A 20,362-nucleotide genomic window follows, 5' to 3' on the forward strand; every position below is an offset into this window, starting at 1 on the left:
TATTTTTTTATCGCTATCACTTATGTGAAAAAAATCCACAGACGCGGTGCGGTGCGATCATTTCTTAGGTACTTTACAGAGTGGTCCCGATAGTATAATATGCTTAATTTTGTTTTAAACACGTTTTCGATGCATAATAATAATATTTTTTATATGTACGAGGTTTGAAAGTCTAAATACGAGAATTTTAGCTGCATACGTACGAGAAAGTTTGCTTTATGGTTGGCAACCCTGACTTCAATAAAGTGTCATTTGTCTGTTTGACGTTTGACTCATTGTCGTCATTGAGTAGAAAAAAATAGCTTGTGTTTATTGCATCGGGCGTGTTGTTTTTTCTTGAAAAACTATCAAATGAAACGGAGAAATTAGTAAAATACATTTATTCATCTAGTAAGTCTTAGGAACAGTGCGTGGCGGCAACCTTTGTAGTCAATGTCGTAGTATTTCTCGTAGAAATCTTGAACTAGTTCCTCCACCTGCGAACAATGATGTCGAACGATATTTTACTAACAAAATGTGCTGTTTGTGAGGAAAATGCTACTGAACCTTATATAGAATGCTGCGAGTGTGACGCTAGTTTATGTACGAGCTGCTTCGCGACGGGACAAGAAGTGGGTGCCCACAAAAATAACCACAAATACGCGGTGAGAAAAAACGACTTCCCGCTTTTCGACAATTGCAACTGGTCGTCTAAAGAGGAATGCAAACTGTTGTCAGCCTTATCAACATACGGCTATGGTAACTGGGAGGAGATATCCAAAATGGTGAACAGTAGATCAAAATTAGAATGTCATGAACACTACAAAAAATATTACATAGAAAATGTGCAGTATAAGGAGTTGAAATTATTGCCAGAGACTGAACAGTCTTTATTTCCAAAGATTGTCACACCATATTTGTACAGTATGGAGATTAGCATTAATCCACCGAGGAATAACCAGGGTGACCAGCATTTAGCCGGCTATAATGCACACCGGTCAGAATTCGAGCTCAGCTATGATCATAATGCGGAGAGCATATTCAACATTGAAGACACTTATTCCGATGATGAGAATGATGAATGCATGGATGCTTTAAAAGTTTCTTTAGTAAGCGCTTTAAACACTAGGTTAAGAGAAAGGCAAAGACGGTATGAAATAATACAGAATCACGGTTTGATCATGCCGAATAAACTGATATCTTGGGTGCAGAAGTTTGATAGAATTCTGACAAGGTACAAGGCTGAACGGCTATTATCGTTCATGCAGTTTATGACCGGAATGCAGTTCGATGCTTTTATGGAGTCACTCGGTTTGGAAGCTGAACTATTACAACGGATAACTAAGTTAATAGAGTACAGAAAGAATGGTATAAAGACGCTGTACTGTGCTAAATTGTATAAAGAATTAAAGAAGGAACATGACATGGTGATGAAGGAACAAAAATATAATACGATGATAATGCAAAGGAAGTTCGAAAGTCAATCACCAGTTAAGGCAACTGGTAAAATTTGTTTGTCAAAAGATATGCAAGTTAAAAAGTACAAACGGCAGATGAATCCATTAGAAATCATTGATTTACCAGGGTTCCTTCACCTGTCAGACTCTGAGAAGACTTTATGTTCAAATTTACGGTTGATACCGAGGAATTACTTGGAGATCAAGGAGCAGCTTATTATGGAGAACAATAAGTTGGGGTACCTGAGATTGCTGGACGCTAGGAGGATAGTGAAGATCGATGTAAACAAAACTAGGAAGATATATGATTATCTTATAACTGAAGGTTATATTTATAAACCATTGTGAAAAAATATAGCCTCTTTTATTTTCATGTTCCTTCCTTGTTTAGAACATTCTCTGTACTTTGGTCCATTGCTTTTATACATCAATGGTCAAATTCGACAGGCTGCATACAAGGGTAAGTGAGCATTTCTTTTTTTTGCCATTTTTTTATTTTGATTTTTTTAGGGAATTTTAGAATTGTACTCAGAATCACGAGTACTTTCAATCTCACTGGGAGACAAAGTGTTACTTTCCTCTTTTGTTACCCCACACAACATGTATGGAAAATGGTAACAAAATAAGAAAAAAATCGTATGGGACAATTTTTTTAACTACTAGGATTGAAGAAGCTAGTGATTCTGAGTAGAAATACCATAAATTTTTTCAAAAATATCATTGATTGTCATTGTCCGAAATGTGCTTTCACTATGGGGTCAACCAGCCATACTCACTTTGAATCCAAACTTCTGGTAAAGGAAAATTGAAGGGTTTGTTGGAGAAACGTGTAGAGTGACGTCCTTGCCTGTGCATGTCTAAAACAGATAGAGCAAAGTTAGCAACACTTAGATGCAAAAATGTCTACTATTAGGACATTTTTGTGCTACATGCTAACAAATGAGTAGCACCTCTTACGGCCCCCACGACATTGGTCTAAGTGCGAATGAAAAGTCCCATAGCTGTGTCTCGCTTCAGTGTATGGCCGCCATAAAAACGAACAGAAGATAAGCACCCCAACAGCACGGTGATATTGATAGCCGCTGGGCTAGTAGCTATAAACATCGCCGTGTCTCTTTTATTTACGCGGGAGTGATTATCTTTTGTTCGTTTTTATAGCGGATAACTCATAGCTTACTAACTCGCGGTGGGACCAGTGCCTTATTTTTTTTTTCATTTAGAAATTTAAAATGGGTTCTTTGCTTAAGCTTGGTACCAACCTGTAGTAAATGATACAACATAAACGTAGCGATCCCAGCTCGCCGCCACTCTGGCCGCACTAATATGAAGGAGATGTAGGCCACATCGGCCGGTACTAGGAACGCGCAGCCGATGATAAGCCTCTTATAAGTCACTACGCAGCTGAATTCAGGGTATTCGAGCGCTTCCGTTACTGAAAAAAAAAACTTGCATTAAGGCGGTGTAGTCATATACTGAAAATAGCGTCAGTTTCTAATGTATTACCAAGAACGATTTAACTGAACTAACGAACAATTTTACTGGACTGACAAAGCCAATACAAAAAAGCGTACCTGTATGTATGGGCCTTTTAGGATTAAAACTAGATGGCGCTGTTCGCAGCCTGGAAGTGGCCAAAATCATATCTTTCCTTTACCCAAACATTTTTGCGTGTTTTTATATTTAACCCCCGACGCAAAAACGACGGGGTGTTATAAGTTTGACGTGTTTGTCTGTGTGTGTGTCTGTCTGTCTGTCTGTTTGTAATGTATGACGTTATATGGACTATGTCACTCACAGTCTAGAATTGCGCGCAGAGATTATTGATGGCCGCTATGTAGTATGGACGCACGTAGGAATAGTCTATAGAAGCGTGTGGCGGCAGTTTGTAATGTATGACGTTATATGGACTATGTCACTCACAGTCTATGCCGGGCCAGAAGAATTGCGCGCAGAGATTGTTGATGGCCGCTATGTGGTGTGGCCGCACGTAGGAATAGTCTATGGATGCGTGTGGCGGCAGTTTGTAATCTGGGTTTTTCCTGAAAAATTTAAACCGTTTTAAAAATGTTTTTCTACTCCCGAACTGTTATTCGTCATTTACAGGGTCGTGCATATATCTCTAAAACCCTACATAAAAGTCTATTCCACAAAGCCAGCGTCCGCCGGCTTTCCGCGCATGCAATTGAAAACGCATTGTTTGGCTCTGTAACCATGGCAACGCATTGTTATGACGATACTGCGCGCGTGCGCGGGATGGCTTTGGGCAGCTGAGCAGACAGTGCAATCAAAATACAGGAAACAGTGTGAATTTCACGAAAGTTATTCTAGAAAACTATTAAAACTAAGTGCGTGGTCGTAGAAAAAGTATTGTATGCAACAGTGTTTAACTTGAGTCAAAAAATACTCGTGGCGTCTTTATTAACAATTTTCGGCTTCGCCTCAAATCGTTACCCACGCCACTCGTCTTTTTTCACCTCCTTTAAACGCCGGTTGCATAAAATACTATTTTCTCTCTCATACAGCTGGCAGTTAGCGCAACGACAATGGCTCAATGAAAAGACGAGAACAGTGCCACAAAGATTATAGTAGAGAATAGAGATAATAAAAAAAAAGTCGACGTCGACAGTGGGGAGCGAGCGAAGTCTCGCATTCTGTACCATAGCAGGGGCGGCTCACTCCGCGAATTTATCGCCGCGCTACAAGTACATGCTGGCGGCCGCGAGTTCGCGGCCTAGTCAGGGGTGGCGCGCGTTCTCACGGAACGCACGTTCGCACTTTCTATTGTAACTTTACGTAGCGAGTTTTTATTAAGGTTTATATGCGATGTCCGGATGTGCAATGGCTAATACTTAATACTTAAATAAATAACATCATGAATAAATAGGACAATTTTACACATCTACTAATGATTAAGTCCCACGGAAAAGTTCAACAAGTCTTGTGATGTTAGGGATTAAACAAAAATATATAAATACTATATATATTATATATAGACCTAAGACTTAAATATGATATAGTATAACATTTTATCTGAGTATTAATTCGTTTTAATCTATAGGCAACCCTATCGTCCAACGCTGCGCACGTGCGGCTCGTTTCTTTGTTAGAATGTTGTAGGTATTTATAAAGGCGGCATTTCGTGAACATCAAAGCAGTGGGCCTTCTGTACTTGTACTATTATATATTCTGTGACCATAGTTCACACTATTGACAGAGAACTTACGAATCTTATTGCAAAGATTCAGATTCATTTATTTCATAATACAAATTACAGTATAAATTGCATGTCAATCTACAAGAATTCATATTACGATCGTCAAATACAATAATATAAATAATTTCATAATACCTAGTTCTCAAACTAAACGATTTAACAATATCTATCTCAAATGTAAAGACATAACAATCGACGATCAGTGTTAGATAGTTATTGGAATTTCAGAACCCTGATGGACGTTTTGAACTAAGTTTTCTTTTTTATAAGCAGAGATCGCACAGATTTGCGACATTTTAGTGACTTGCGTCATTTTGATGACATATAAGGGCCCATTTGTACGAGAACTCGCATACGAGTTTTATTAGTTTATTACATTACGGTATTTGATGTCTGTGCAAAATAACCTAACCACAAAATTAAAATTTTGAAAAAACCCCCGACCGCGACCTAGTGGACCGATTTTCATGAAACATGGCTAAGAACACTCCCGACTAACACAGCTTTCAAATAAAAAAACTAAATCGAAATCGGTTCATCCGTTCGGGAGCTACGATGCCACAGACAGACACACACACAGACAGACAAACAGACAGACAGACAGACACGTCAAACTTATAACACCCCGTCGTTTTTGCGTCGGGGGTTAATTATTTGTAACCTCAACAGCCTGCAATGTAACTAAAATCGCATGCGAGTTCGCACGCCGTCTAAATCAGGCCGCCTAAGAGAATGTTCCTAAAACATAGTTTTATAAGTGAAATACAACTTCGTTGGGGCGGCCACGTTTCAAGGATGGCTGAGGGTCGGGTGGCTAAGCGCATCTTTTACTCGGAGTTAGAGGAGGGCAAGCGAAAGCATGGCGGACAGCTTCTTAGGTATAAAGCTAGGAACATACTACGCGGACGTCCGTCGTAAAACGACCGCGACCGCGACCTATCAGTGTGCACGGAACAAAACATCCAGAGAGCCAGATTTCGATCGGACGTCCGTGCGCTCAAGGCCACGTCCGCGTCCGAAGACCGATAGTTTGCACGGTTATGTGTATTTCCATTGTCCAGATTCCCGTCCGCGGTCGATTTACGACGGACGTCCGCGTAGTGTGTTCCTAGCTTAAGGATGTGCTTAAGCGCCATATGAAGAACTGCCACGTGGACCCATTTTTGTGGGAGAAGCAGGCGGCCGACCGCCCGGTATGGAGATCTTTCGTCGCTAAACAAATTACCGATTTTGAATCCCGTCGACTTAAGGACCTGGACATTAGACGGGATGAGCTAAAAGCCCGTCCACCAGCGGCTATTACTTATAATTATGCCAATGGTGTGCTTTGCTGCCCGTCATGTGCACGGGTATTTGTTAACAAACTTGGCTATGCGAGTCACATGCGAGCGCACCAACGAAATGGAGATTGAAGCAGTCACCGTGGTCGAAATCGGCCGGGAGAGTATACATACTTGTTAGCTTTCATAAGGAGTTCATCAGTAACCTTCAGCCACAGAGGTCTACTCTCTGTGTCTCTTCTTATATACGGCTTGAGTAAAGTATTGGAGTAAGCAGAACGGAACGGCGAAGGCTCGATATGGGAGAGGACCGTCACTGCGTAGTTTGTGTCCAGGATAGTCCCACATAGGTTGTCGTGGAGGTACTGCAATAAGAATAGTAAGATGTTACAATTATTTGAAAAAATAAAATATACAGAAATGCTATTAAGCTTAGAACTACTATGCCGCTTTGCTCTATCTACAACATAGAGGAATAAGTAATGATTCGGTCAAACTGTGTTTTTTGAAAAAAAAAATGAATCCAAATAAAAATAATTGCGGTTTGATACCTTAGCGTAAGGTGCTTTGCGCACACTAGCGTCCCCTCCCCCCCACCTGACGCAAGAAATAGGTCCCGTTATACGGTTTTTCTTCATTTTTCAGAAAAGTAGCAGAGTCAACTACTTTAAAATTTTGCTGGATTTTTTTTTTTTTAATTTCCCATATATTCGAACACAACTTGACCGAATCATAAGGGAAGAGTTGCAACTCCACACATCAGTAAACGCGGGTTATTTGTATACTCATAGTTAAGTGACATCTAGCGACAATCACGCGTCAACTAGCGTGAATTATCAGTACTGCTACTTGTCAATAGATGTCGAGACAAACGAAGAGTCTAATGCTCACCAATTTTTAACTAATATTACAAATATTACAATAGTATTAATCAGTATTCTGTTTTCAATTCCTTCTGCTTGTAATATAAGTTGTAAACTGTTCTAATATTATTTTTTTGGTAGATGAGACACAGTTGCCACCTAGTATCGAGCAGTGGTACTGATAATTCACGCTATTTGACGCGTGATTGTCGCTAGATGTCACTTAACTATGCCTATACAAATAACCCGCATTACCTTATTGCTCTATGATCTACAGAGTGGATCTAACTGCGTTTTCACATAATCCGATCCGATATCGGATGTAGGACCATATATTTCAGCCGCCATTTTTGATCTTTGCCTTGAAATCTTTCCTACAACCTGTATCGGATCGGATAATGTGAAAACGTACTAAGACAGTAACTTTTCTACCCTTCAATTTATACTAAACATAATAAAAAAGAAAATACTGTTTCAGCAATACTTGTACTTGTGTCATACTCAAAGCAGTACTAGTCTGCCAGGAAATCAGATTCTCTTAAGTATTTATCCTACCGACTGCGCCAATGTCCATTATTTTATGACATCTTGGATAAAATGTAGAAAACTAAATTCGCCTTCCTTGCCATAGCGGACTAATAACAGTAGGCCTAGCACATGATACCGCGAGAGTATGTCGTCGCGAAATAGAGATCACACGTCTTCTTCTAACTGCATCAATGACATAAAGACGGGTAGTCTACCTCGCGGCGACATACTCTCGCGGCAATCATGTGCTAACCCTGCAGGCAGTGATTGGGCACTGCCGATAAGGCGATTCCGGCTCTATTCGGCTCATATTGCTTCGTAGCAATTCTTAGGGTTTGCACAACTATCATAGATAGAATAATTGCCATGCATTAGAAAGGGACAACACGATTTGACCCCAAATTGCTGTTAAACTTCGGTCAGGAAGTGTCCTCTGTACGAAAGTAACGTTATTTATTCTGTTCTATTGCTATGTATGTCTATACGTACCGATCTCTGGAACCTGTCGAGCACTCGTTCAACGCTGGTGACAGCTTGAACCTCTTCTGGTACTTGGCCTGACAGCACTTTAACAGCTCTGTAACAACAAATAATTCATTAACCCTTTTTCAGGCATAGCACAATTTATCTGTTACTTACTGTGAAAACCCGAAGTACTAGGTAGTATTGCCACAGTATAATAAAGAGTACTATCGTACAGTATGGCCACTCCTGCGCCCCGCTGAAAGTGCTGCGAACCTCCTCTCGGTTACCTCACAGTTACCGCCTGTCAAAAACACGAACAGTCGACCTTTCATATTTCACTCATACAAGCATAGTACGCATTCACCTACACGAGCTTAGAATGTGTGCTAGGAACGCGCCTCTTTCATATATTTGATCGCTAGTGTCCGAGGTGTGGTAAAACCTAGGTTTTACCGTACTTCGGGGTTTTACAGTAACATAAAAAACAGAGGGAAAACTTATTCTTACTTATCCATATCGAAGATAGGCAGCCTCTTATGCCTTTTCAACCGCCGTAGCGACAACTTAGCCCTCAGTCTGTACAGATGGGCCCTTTTCCTAGGGTCCTTCACCTTGGGGATCAGGTGTTCAACTTGTTTTAGCAGTTGGACCTCTTCGTATTGGGTTAGGTCGACTAAGTCTTTTTGTACCTGAAATTTGAGAAAAGTATCACGCAAAATATCACGCATAGTGGGGGGGGGGGGGGGGGGGGGCGAGTACCTACACATCACATGATTGGCTCAACAATATTCTTTTCTCTAATTTACAATTTCTTCTATTACAAATACAAAGAGCTAAAAACTAGCACGAGAGCAGCAAGCGTCCCAGGGACACGACAATGATGATGTCCTCCCAGACGTATCCGTCGACGGCGACATCCTGGCAAGCTTTATTTTTTTATTATTTACTATTATTTTTGAAAAAGAGAGGGTATTGTTTAAACTAAATCGTTGCGTGAATGAGCACGAGCGTGACTTGCAAATCCGAATTTGGTCTTGAAAGTCCGACAGCACGGAGCACAGTAGAGCTGACCAGAAGAGTTATAAGTATAGTTGTAGGAGGGCTTGGGACGAGATTTTCGGAGCTGACGTTTGGCGTCAAGGTCTTCAAGTCGGGCTTGTTCAAAGTTACTAAGTCCCGTATTGACAGCAGGTCGCCAGTCCGATCTCCGAGTAGCAAGCTCCTCCCACGACTCGCATGATATGCTACAGGCCGACAAGTGGCGTTTTAGAACATCTCTGTAACGTAGGTACTGCCTGCCAGCCTTGGTGTCTTGCGTGGGCGACGGTCGCGCGACCGTCGCCGTCGCGTCTCGTACTTCCATATCGATAAGGTTTGATTTCGTATGCGTCGCATCGCCGTCGCGCGACCGTCGCCCACGCAAGCCACGGCGTAAGAATATATTGAAGATGGTGGCGGTGCGTCCTTCGCCATCACAACACCCTCTGACGTCTGTCCCATAGTCACCGTCGAGGAAAATTATCAGAACCTGTGGCTTTTAAATAAATGCTTTGCAGATTTTTAATAGTCTCGCTTTTTTAGTAGTTATATAATTCTCCCGCGTCATATAATTAATTTCAGGAATTAATTATGAAATTGTCCATCTTGCCAGGGGCGGCTCACTCCGCGATTCTATCGCCGCGCTATACAAGTACATGTCGACGGCCGCGAGTTCGCGGCCCATTCAGTGGTGACGACCTTCGCGCGGCGCAATAAAATTCAATGTCCGCTGCTCGCGTGCGGTCCGTTTGTTAAGGTAGGTATGAATTTAGAATGGCGGCATTTTGTGAACATCAAAGGAGTGAGCCTTCTGTACTTGTACTATTATATATTCTGTGATCTTGCACAAATTAAATATTAACTTACCTCATATTTCTCCTGCTCGATCCACGGCAACTCTAAGCTGTTCGGCTCTTTGGAAAACATCGACTCCCGCGTGAGTTCTCGCTTCTCTTCAACCTAAAAGATGACGAAAGCTCTATTAGGTACAAAATAATATTTCACAATGAAACTACGGAATCGTAGTAGATCGACAGGTGCGCAAAAAACCCGAGAAGAATGTAAGCTTATAATGTCTACCTTCTTCTTCTCGGGTTTTTTTAACACTCTTTTTTTAGGCCGACCTGATGTATGTAATTACTAATTATGTATCTAACGGAATCTAAGGTAACTAATTTAACCATCTTCCAAGGATCATAGCGTAATGAAAATTGTCAGCTGTATGTAGTTCTTTTTTTTTTTAAATACTACGTCGGTGGCAAACAAGCAGACGGCCCGCCTGATGTAAAGCGGTCACCGTAACCTATGGAGGCCTGCAACTCAAACAGTGTCACATGCGCGCTGCCACCCCATTAGAAACTTGTACACTCCCCTTCGCCGTGTTAAGCACACAGCAAAAAGGAGTGTACAAGTTCTAAGGAGGATTCGGGTTGCTGACGACTCAAAGGAATTAGACGGAACAAGTTAGTTCCGTAAGTCCTCCCGTCATCAGCACCCCGCACCCTCGTTGAGCTCTGGCAGCCTTACTCACCGGCAGGAACACAACACTATGAGTAGGGTCTAGTGCTACTTGGCTGCGGTCTTCTGTAAGACGGAGGTACTACCCCAGTCGGGCTCTGCTCTAGATTCGAGCGAGACGATATCCGTTCTGATGACAATACAATAATATGGTACTGTCGAACTGATTTGATGATGGAGCCGGAAGATATGAATTGAAAAGCGTGTTTTTCTAGTGTTTTTTAAACTATTAATTTTTTTTCAGACTAATTGCTCTTGTCTAAGTAGGTATGCAATGCATCTCAAGCCATACGAGTGTCAGGACTGTTCTGACCTACATAAATTCTTTCCGGGTTTTTCTCTAGAGTCTGTGTGAGATACACTTCGAGGGTATTAAAAAAACAAACTTCGTCTATAGCAAAGACATATATAACTCCGTATAGACAGATAAAGTCTAAGAAAAAAACGTACCTCAGTACCATACAGAAAAAGGTACGGTGGCCTAGATGGCATTACACCTTTGGGTTACGCTCAGCTAGATGGCGCTAATATTAATACTTGACATTTTTAAAACATATCAAGCTAAGAATATGGGCCAAATTATCAAAACTGAGGTTCAAAAGTTTTAAGCCTGTGTCAAGAGATGGCAGTTTATGCACTGTGATTACACATATTACTTCGACAGTAACTCTCTATAATACTCGATCCTCATTGTCTATAGTAAAGCTTCTGGTGGACACATTTTCTTTTTCTCGGGTTTTTCGTCAGGCTCGGGTTGCTCGGGTCTGAGGGGAGTCGCTGCGAGAATCCGAGTCGGTAGATCGTCTATACTTTTCTTCTTCTTCTCGGGTTTTATCTCAGGCTCGGGTTGAACCCGAGTCAATGTGAGGAGTCGCTAAGAGAGTCAGAGTCGTAGTAGATCGTCTGGTGCGGAGCCAGAATAGTAGTAGATCATCTGTTGATCAATTTATCGACCCACCTTTTTTTTCTCGGGTTTATCCTCGGGCTCGGGTGGTTCGGGTTGCGGTTCAGGTTGGGGTTCAGTTCTGTGCGGGGACTCGCTGCGAGAGTCAGAGTCGTAGTAGATCGTCTGGTGGACTATATCGATCTACCTTCTTTTTCTCGGGTTATTTCTTCAAGCTTCGGATACTTTTTGTAATTCAACTTTGTGTGAAATATACACCCAAGTGTCGAGTAAAGTATCGACTTACCTTCTTTTTCTCGGGTTTATCCTCGGGCTCGGGCGGTTCGGGTTGCGGCTCGGGTTGCGGTTCAGTTCTGTGCGGGGACTCGCTGCGAGAGTCGGAGTCGTAGTAGATCGTCTGGTGCGCCGGGACGGAGTGCGCGCTTGACGAGTCACTCTGCAGGTACTTGTAGGAGAATTGTACATTTGAAATACCTACATTTTAAAGTTGAGAAAAGTTTCTAAAAGTGTAAAATCATTTTGATAAAGTTTCACAAATATGAAATTGTTTAAAAATATTTTAAGCGGGTTACTCACGTATTAAGTCGATATAGCGTTCGACATGTTTCGGTTCGATTTCGAGAACCTTTCTCAAGAGTAGCGACACCCCGCCTTTACATGTCGAGAGCGCGACGCATACGACTTAATACGTGAGTAACCCGCTTAAAATATTTTTACTTAAAATATTCTCACGGGAGTTTTATAGTATGAAATTGTTTTCCATGCAAAATGTACGAAGCTTTTTCCATGTAGAAAGTTTAGCACATAAATCAATTATCCATAGGAAATGGAAACTACGTTTTCAGTACAGATGGTGTTTTTTTTTACGCACTAGTGCGAGAAGTGTTTCATTTCTTGTCAGGTCAAAACGTCGGAGGGCCATCTGTACTGAAAAACGTCGTACGATACAATAATGTACTATTTTATGTTAGAGTGCTCTAAATGCCTTAAATACCTACCCGTGGCATCTTTCGCCATTCCACTTGCCTTTTTTGCCATTTTTGACAGCAATACAATCTATGTTCATATATTCAGACTTGTTTTAAGGTTGTAAATTGAAATAGATATCATACACGAAAGAAAAAACGACAAGGCCCACTGGTGGCCGAGCCGGGAATCGAACCTGGGTATTTCGCTTACGCGGCTAACGTCATTGCCACTCCACCCACCACCACTACCACTAGATCATCCACTTGTTTTAAGGTATTTATTTATTTAAACTTTATTGCACAACCAAAGAAACATGTACAAATGGCGGACTTAATGCCAAAAGGCATTCTCTACCAGTCAACCATTGGGTTAAACAGAGACATATATATTTTAAAACCGAAATAAATTACACATATGAAAGAAAAAGTGACCAAGTGACAGAGGGCGCTACGAGTCCTTGTATAGATTACTCATATGAGATAATTTCGACCTCGACAGCTGTGACCTGGGTGGCCGAGCGGATAAAGAGGCATTTCCCGCGATTGGAAAGTACGCTGGTTCGATTCCAGCCTCAGGCACCAGAGGAATTGGTCACTTTTTCTTTCATATGTGTAATTTATTTCGGTTTTAATTTATATACATAGTAGTGTGACTACTTTAAGACAGCACAAGTTGAAATATTTTCAATAGATTATAATTTAACTTGTGTTCATTAGAACATATATATTTATAATTACCGGGAGCATGTAGCGGGGTACAAAGTCGAGCCTTGCGTCATCTGAGCACGACCCTTCAGCAGTTTCTTCCACCACCGATTGCCTGCTGCAAAAATACACGATTTTATTATTCCGCTTATAGGTTGGTCCAAACGTTTAATCGTTTAGCGTGGTATGGGCTTAAGCGAACGAGAAAGGTAAGGTACAGTCAAGTGTAAAAATATGGGTGTACATATCTTACTCAAAAATATGTCCATAACATCTTAGTCCGGTGTAATAAGAGCGTAGTACCATATTTATGAGACGATTATTTCGATACATATTTTAGCACTTGACTGTAGGTATTACGGATGAACGACGAAAGGAAGTAACGAAAGAGGGAAACCAAAGAAAAGGTAGATGGAGTGTGTGAGAGATGATATGAAGCGAAAACAAGTGGATGAGATGACGGGCGATAGAGAGGTATAGAAGAGAAAGTCATGCTGCGCCGACCCCAAATAAATGGGAAGCGAATGATGAGATTGTAGCATTAATTATATTGTAACATTAATTTTGAGTCACGTCACGGCACTGGTCCTACCTACCGCGAGCTAGTAAACTATGAATGAGCTATCGGATATAAAAACGAACAAAAGATAATCACTTTGAGGGCATTTTCAGAATTTGAGACACCCCAATTAGCGTAAGTCGTTAACAAAAATTAACTCACTGTCAGTTTTATGACGACAATGAATCATAAAATCTGTCTAAAAATTTAGTTTTTTCTCATTCTGAATGTAGATTATCGCTTAAAGTTTATGTAATCAACACAAAAACAATATTTTTATAGAAGTTTCATACTTAATTATCGTCACAAACCTAACAGTGAGTTAATTTTTGTTAACAACTTACGCTAATTGGGGGGTACAAATTCTGAAAATGCTCGTAAATAATAGAGACATTTTTTAGATGTACTTTGACATTTAGAGACTCTAACATCTCTTATTAATCATAGTAATTTTGTACTTAAGACGATACGGTAGGGGTCAATTCTCCATACAAACGCTCTCGACTATTTCCTCCCTGGTTTTTGAAGATAGAGCAATGATTTTTTCAACACAGATTGTTATTATTTTTATTTGTGTCGGACCGTTTTGATTTTCTTGATATTCTGCTTTTTAAAGACTCTAGAGCCAATCAAAATTTTCCAAAAACGGCCTTTTTCATTGTGGCGCAAAAAAATGTGTGATACTCAAGATTGGTAACAATTAACCAAAAAAGCTAAACGGTCCGACATAGATTATTTCATTGTTATTTAGATTCTCAAATTTCGTTCCGATTGATTAAGTTTTGAAGGAGGAAAGAGTCGAGAGCGGAACCTCGATTTTAAAGATTTTATTGAAATGTCTTTTGACTGAGTTGTTCTTAATGGACAATTTTTTTTCGATAAATCTAGTTAATAACACTTGTATATTTAACTAAAATTCCCAAGTTGAAAGGGGGGCTCCTTTCCATTTTAGCATTTTCGCTACCGTATCATCTTAAGTTAAATTAATATTTATTGTAATTGTTGACATGTAAATGCGCCCCTATGGCCTACTTGCTGAATAAATGTTTTTGATTTTTTTGAGATGATTTCAACTTTTTGTGACTACATTTTAGTGTTATTTTACTGTTTTTGTTTAGCATTGAATAGTGTACAGTTTTAAATTTAAGAACTATACCTGGAGTCAGCTTCAAGTTGTTCGTAGAAACTGTTGGCGTAGTCGAGATCTAACTTGCGTTGCTTGGCCGGCCTCTCGATTAGCAACTGGGGCTCCTCATTTCGCAGTAATTCTTTATAGCCTGTAGAAATAAAAATAATGTTAGGAATGAAAAAGAAAACGCTAAGGGCTTTAACACACAAGGTTGAAAGCGAAGTGAGCACGCAGCGAGTTCGCCGCAAATGAGAGTGCGTTTTCACATTATCTGATCCGATATAGGACCGATATTCCATATATTTAAGACGCCATCTTTGATTTTTATCCATGAAATCCATCCTACATACGATATCGGATCGGATGATGTGAAAACGCTCTAATATTTTGGGTGCGCTTGTGGGGAACTAGCTCAAAAGTGTGAGAGAGGACTTAAAGTTCGGGCAAGTTCGCGGAGGCGCGGGTAGACTGCTTCTACACCACCATGCGCAAGCGAGCGACATCGCTTGTGCGAAGAGTCCGGGCTAGCTCCAACAGTATTCTGAATATGTTAGCGAATAGGTTTGACTGGCTATATTTGAATGCCTGAATGAATGTCACAATGAGAGATCTATAAGTGTAACAAAATTAAAATTTTGAAAAAACCCTCGACCGCGACATAGTTCACCGATTTTCATGAAACATGGCTAAGAACACTCCCGACTAACTCAGCTTTCAGACAAAAAAAAATCTAAATCGGTTCATCCGTTCGGGAGCTACGATGCCACAGACAGACAAACAGACAGACACACAGACAGACAGACACGTCAAACTTATAATACCCCGTCGTTTTTGCGTCGGGGGTTAAAAAGGTTGACTAAAGAGATTTAAAACTAGTTACCCATTTCGATGACCTTCTCAGAGAAAGTCGTAATGTCGAGCGGCACCTGCCCCCGAGGACGCCCCTTCGGTTTGTCCCTCGCTATTTCTTGAACTGGAAATTTAAAAATAAAAACATTTTATTAAAAACGAGATTGATATTAGGCGAATACCCCTAAAGTTGTTCCTTAAAAATTTGGGAAATTAATAAAAAAAAAATCAATAAAAAAACAAGGTAAGGGTGATTCTAAGTTAAGAGGTACTTTGGACGGCACTGACAAAAAAATATATTTTTTCAAGATAATACTTTATAATAACATATTTATTTTATAAAACTAAATGTTTTCTACCTGGGCACTCAAAATTATTACAGAAATTCATGTAAATTAGTCACAATCAGCTCTAATGTAGGAAAAATGTCTCTCCCCTGGCCTGTCCCCCAACCGAATTTATTTGTCAACAAATAATTATGACTTTGTTAAAATTCACTTATTATTTTAATAGCCTTAATTTTACAAACATAAATAACTAAGGAACAGTATTTTATGAGTGGAATTTCTTATATTACTGTATTTAACAACAATTATGAACTCCAAACTTTGTCCTACGTGTTTCGTGTCTCGTCCCCTGGCTTTTTAGTTTTCGTTCAAAAGTCGGTTTAATTTGTTAATCTGTGGAGGTTCTGTCGTCTAATACACAGGGTGTTATGTGAAGTTACCGTCAAGAGGCGCGTAAGGCAACTATGCATCCGTTTTGTTGATTATTTCGGCCACGGCACTCGCTGGGTACAGAAATGTTGAGTGAATGCAGTCTTTCCTCTGGTCACTTTTATTTCACAATCATTTGTTTAAATACTAATATATATAACAATATCCACTGTAAATGTTGAATATATTGTTACGTTTATTTATGAATTGCGTACGAGAAACACTTTTACAGCTATTTTTGATTTTCATCGAAAATGTATCTCCCCTGGCGTATCAAAAAAGCCAGGGGAGATACTTTTGTACTAGTTTTGATTATTTTTATTTCCGTTTTCTCTTAACCTTTGTTTAGCGTTGTACCTATTTTTATTTTAGCTTTACGATAGAAGGTTTTCTTTCCAGAAAAACGCAACTATTAAGAAAAAAGAGGACACATTCACATTCAACTTCATATGAAATTTTCGTGAAGCTGTTTAATAAAAAGGTTTAATACTGATATTAAAAGGATAGGTTTTTGTTTACTTGTTGCCTATTGATTGTACATTAAAATTATTTTTGTTTTAATGGATAATATGGAGAAGTGAAAAATAAGACAACTCATTAAGGAATTATCACTTTTCTTGCTGTAAGAATGTTATGAAATGTAAAGTCTGAGTATAAATAATCAATAATTATAATAAAAACAATAAATAGAGTTAATTCTTAAAAAATAAAACTAAATTTTTCATACAACTGTCTCTTCCCTGGTCACAAAGTATCCTCCCCTGTGCAACAGTATCTCCCCTGGACTGAGTATTTCCCCTGGTCGCTGATAAAACACGATAATAGTTATTTGTTATACAAGGGGGCAAAGTTGTCTAGACTAGACTAGACTAGAAGACGATAATAGTTATTTGTTATACAAGGGCAGGCGGGCGTGTGGTCTAGTGGTAAAAGACGTTAGCCGCGTAAGCTGAAGACCCGGGTTCGATTCCCGGCTCGGCCACCAGTGGGCCTTGCCGTTTTTTCTTTCGTGTATGATATCTATTTCAATTTATAATTTATATATAGTAGTGTGACTACTTGGAAAAATAACAAATCAAAAAATATTCAATAAAATAATTTGATTTGTTCCCTAGTTGTCAGTTAATTTGACTTTATTCAAGGTCAAATTACTTTACCCACTAGTGGATAAAATGCGTTTTTACCCGCTGGTATTAAAGGACAAAACACGTGTTTCCGAGCTAGTGAGGGGAAAAACAAATAAATTGACTGGTCCTCGTTGTAAACACTTCAAATTGGCAGTTTTAACTAATACAAATAAACAAATAGGTAAAAAACAACAAAAAAGTTCGCGCCGTCTCTCCATACAACGTATTACCTCTTAACTTAGAATCACCCGTAAGCCAAATTTGTTTTTTATCATGTAGAAACGTCTGCGAGCGATATTTTATTTTTATAAAGGAAAAATTGATAAATTCACACCTCCGACAGGTCTCGAACCCGCGACCTCTGATGATGGCCCCGGCAATGCGAGCAGCGGTTCGAGTCCTGCCGGAGGTGTGAATTTTTCAATTTTTCCTTTATTTAAAAAAAAATGTAACAAGGTAAGCCGTTTTTGCAGCCTAAACAATCAATCTTTAAAGTGTGTTTAGATGTGAGATAAAAAGATAAAAAGGTTAAAATGGAAATGGGCTGGTCATTTGGTCAGAGGAGGCGAAAAATGGAGTAAAAGTATAACTGAATGGTACCCAAGGGGTTGGATACAAAACGAAACGAAAGGGAAACGGAAGGCTGGCTCACAGCTAAAAAGATGGGATGATGACATTCGCTTAGTCGCCGGAGTAACCTGGAACAGAGTAGCACTTGACAGAAACGAATGGAGGAGGCTGGAGGAGGCCTTTGCCGACTGGCAAACAGACTTTCAGATGATAAGAAAGAGAGATATATTAGAATACTAAAACTATATCCATCTGAAATGTGCTGAGGAAGAGGCTCATATAAAAATAAAAAAAAAAGATGTGAGATGTATGTAGTTTAACTTAAATGTAAATCTTACTGATATGTGAAGCGACTGCCGGTGAGAATGCATGCTGTAACTGCCACCACCCTGGCTCTCCTAAGATGGCCGAACCAGACCGAAATATGATCTGGCTGTGTACGGACAGAGAGCCGGCTATTGTGCCAACCCAGTTCTTCTTCTGCTTACTGAAAACATAAAATGATTAATCTTGTTTTCATATAACCCGGCGACCTTCAAACCAAGGGTGAACAGGCATCCTCTGGGCGAGCTCACTCCATCGTAGGCCACGTCTTTGCCTTTGGCTAGTCTGTGGTCAAGAGTAAGCCCATTCATAATAAAAAAAAAAAATAAAGGTGGTAAAATTGTAATTAGTGACTGAACACAGGACCTGTTACAAATTAATTTGTGCTTATTGCAGAATATTTATCCACTAAACACTTGTAACAAAGAATCTTTAGGCCAGTGGTGGGCAAAATATGGCACACGGGCCAAGTCCGGTATTTATCAAAAGGTATTATTTGTTCCGTTGTATATCCGAGGTCTCCAATAGAGAGAGTACGTCGTAGACGTCGCATCGAACCGATAGATTGCGCCACCGTTCGTTGTAAGTCGCTCCGGCGTCACACCGCTGCGATGTTGGTAGTCCCGTTTTCCCCCACCTGCAACAGAAGGCTCCGCGCGCGCGCGCCCCGACTCGCCACCAGCTACCCACATTGCACTGTAGTAAAAATACATTTTTGATGTAAATCTGGCACGCCTCTAAAATTCCTTAAAATTTAGGCCTGCTAGGAAAAAAGCTGAAAGGTTCACTTACAATTGTGGATCGAACAGTATGCTCCAATTGCGGTCAATGAAGGAGCAGATGTGCGTCTTGTAGTGGAAGAAGCCGTGGTTGCTGATGCCGTAGGCGTTGGTGGTGAGATGGTGCAGCGTCAGCAGGATCACACTCACCCTGTAGATAAAAGGTAATTCCATGACACATGACAAAATGCATTAGGAAAACCTGTAAGGATAGATTTAAGTTGTTATTTACCAATAAAAAAAGAGTAAGGGCCAGTTGCATCAACCACATTTGACAGACACATCATCGTCACGCATAAGAGGTGTATGGAACTTCCCAAACAATAAAAATTTTACGAATGCTGAACTGTCAAAACGAATTTCAACGTCTTGCTAATATGGAATGAATATGAAATCGAATTGAGTGACGTCACGGTCAACTCAGTTACTTTATATATTTCAAAATCAAAATCAAAAATGTTTATTCTGTAAGTAGGCGTATGCTAGCACTTTTACATGTCATCTTAAAATTATATGTATGTACATCTTATTCTACATATTTTTTCTATCTGACTTATTAAATAGAAGGTGGATTTAAACATACTTCTAAGTTCTATCCATGTTTTCCTTCTCTGATGCTTTATTTCGTGCATCGCTCGTGCATGGTATTTAATATTTCATTTTACGTACAGTCAAGTTCCCTATTAACAATGTTTTCAGGTTGTCTGCAAGCCCTAGGCTACTATTAGCAAGCTTGCATTTTTTTGCTGCCAAGATACAGTTAGATATAGAATTGTTAATGCAGGCGCTCTGGAGAGTTCATTGTTGCGTCCTGCGTAGGATTGGATCCTATCAATAGCAGCTCGAAAAAACTTCTAAAAGCCTACCTTACCATGGAAATCTGTTCCTTGAAAACAGTTCTTTATGATTCGGTGAGCATTCCTCACAAGTGAAGTCGAAGAAAACATCGCAAGCTAAGTCTCCCGGCGTCCCCTGCCGTCTCAAACAAGTCAAATGCACGAAACATATACAAGTATCACAGATCAGACCAGGCCGGTATTGTTTATCCTCTGGCTCGTTACAATATTTACAAATTGTCGTCATTTTACATAGGAAATATTACAATAAAAATGTATTTAATCAGATTTGTTTTATTTTGCGAAGTAAACCAATATTGTTTTGGTTTAGAATAACATAACCTCAAAACTGAGCTGTCAATGTCATTGAAAATTGCGTTTTGATTATGCATTAGCAACTGATCCAGTTATACTCTGTCAAGACATTTTCATCAGTGTAAATTGAAAAATTGTACGCGCTAAGGATTTTATCGCTTCATAGAATGGCCAAATATCTGGCTTAATACCTTGCTTATTACTTTTGAAATGCGAATAGGTTTTTTTTACATACTGTG

General features: G+C 39.8%; 2 protein-coding genes across 2 annotated transcripts; one reads left to right on the top strand and one right to left on the bottom strand.

The window, feature by feature from the left end:
- Positions 1 to 257: 257 nt before the first annotated feature.
- On the bottom strand, positions 258 to 20,157 carry LOC125225636 (cysteine-rich protein 2-binding protein). Its single transcript, XM_048129445.1, has 15 exons — positions 19,844 to 20,157; positions 18,986 to 19,123; positions 18,208 to 18,356; positions 15,488 to 15,580; positions 14,635 to 14,755; positions 12,953 to 13,037; positions 11,533 to 11,691; positions 9,692 to 9,784; positions 8,294 to 8,475; positions 7,811 to 7,898; positions 6,105 to 6,295; positions 3,357 to 3,475; positions 2,696 to 2,868; positions 2,213 to 2,293; positions 258 to 476 (listed from the first exon to the last, which is right to left on the bottom strand). The coding sequence occupies exons 1-15, from the start codon at positions 20,053 to 20,055 to the stop codon at positions 384 to 386; spliced, it is 1,977 nt and encodes a 658-aa protein (XP_047985402.1). The 5' UTR covers positions 20,056 to 20,157; the 3' UTR covers positions 258 to 383.
- Positions 475 to 1,799, top strand: LOC125225637 (transcriptional adapter 2A). Its single transcript, XM_048129446.1, has one exon. It carries the CDS (start codon positions 486 to 488, stop codon positions 1,782 to 1,784), a length of 1,299 nt encoding a protein of 432 aa, XP_047985403.1. The 5' UTR covers positions 475 to 485; the 3' UTR covers positions 1,785 to 1,799.
- Positions 20,158 to 20,362: the final 205 nt, after the last annotated feature.

This window comes from Leguminivora glycinivorella, chromosome 4 (genome assembly GCF_023078275.1).
Source record: "Leguminivora glycinivorella isolate SPB_JAAS2020 chromosome 4, LegGlyc_1.1, whole genome shotgun sequence".
Taxonomy (NCBI): domain Eukaryota; kingdom Metazoa; phylum Arthropoda; class Insecta; order Lepidoptera; family Tortricidae; genus Leguminivora; species Leguminivora glycinivorella.

Coding starts and splice junctions, on each gene's coding strand:
- LOC125225637 (XM_048129446.1), top strand. CDS start 486: ATGATGTCGAACGATATTTTACTAACAAAATGTGCTGTTTGTGAGGAA.
- LOC125225636 (XM_048129445.1), bottom strand. CDS start 20,055: ATGACGACAATTTGTAAATATTGTAACGAGCCAGAGGATAAACAATAC. Junction 11,692..12,952: donor TACCCCGCTACATGCTCCCG/GTAATTATAAAT, acceptor TTCTCCTACAAG/TACCTGCAGAGTGACTCGTC. Junction 2,869..3,356: donor CTTCTGGCCCGGCATAGACT/GTGAGTGACATA, acceptor TTTTTTTTTCAG/TAACGGAAGCGCTCGAATAC.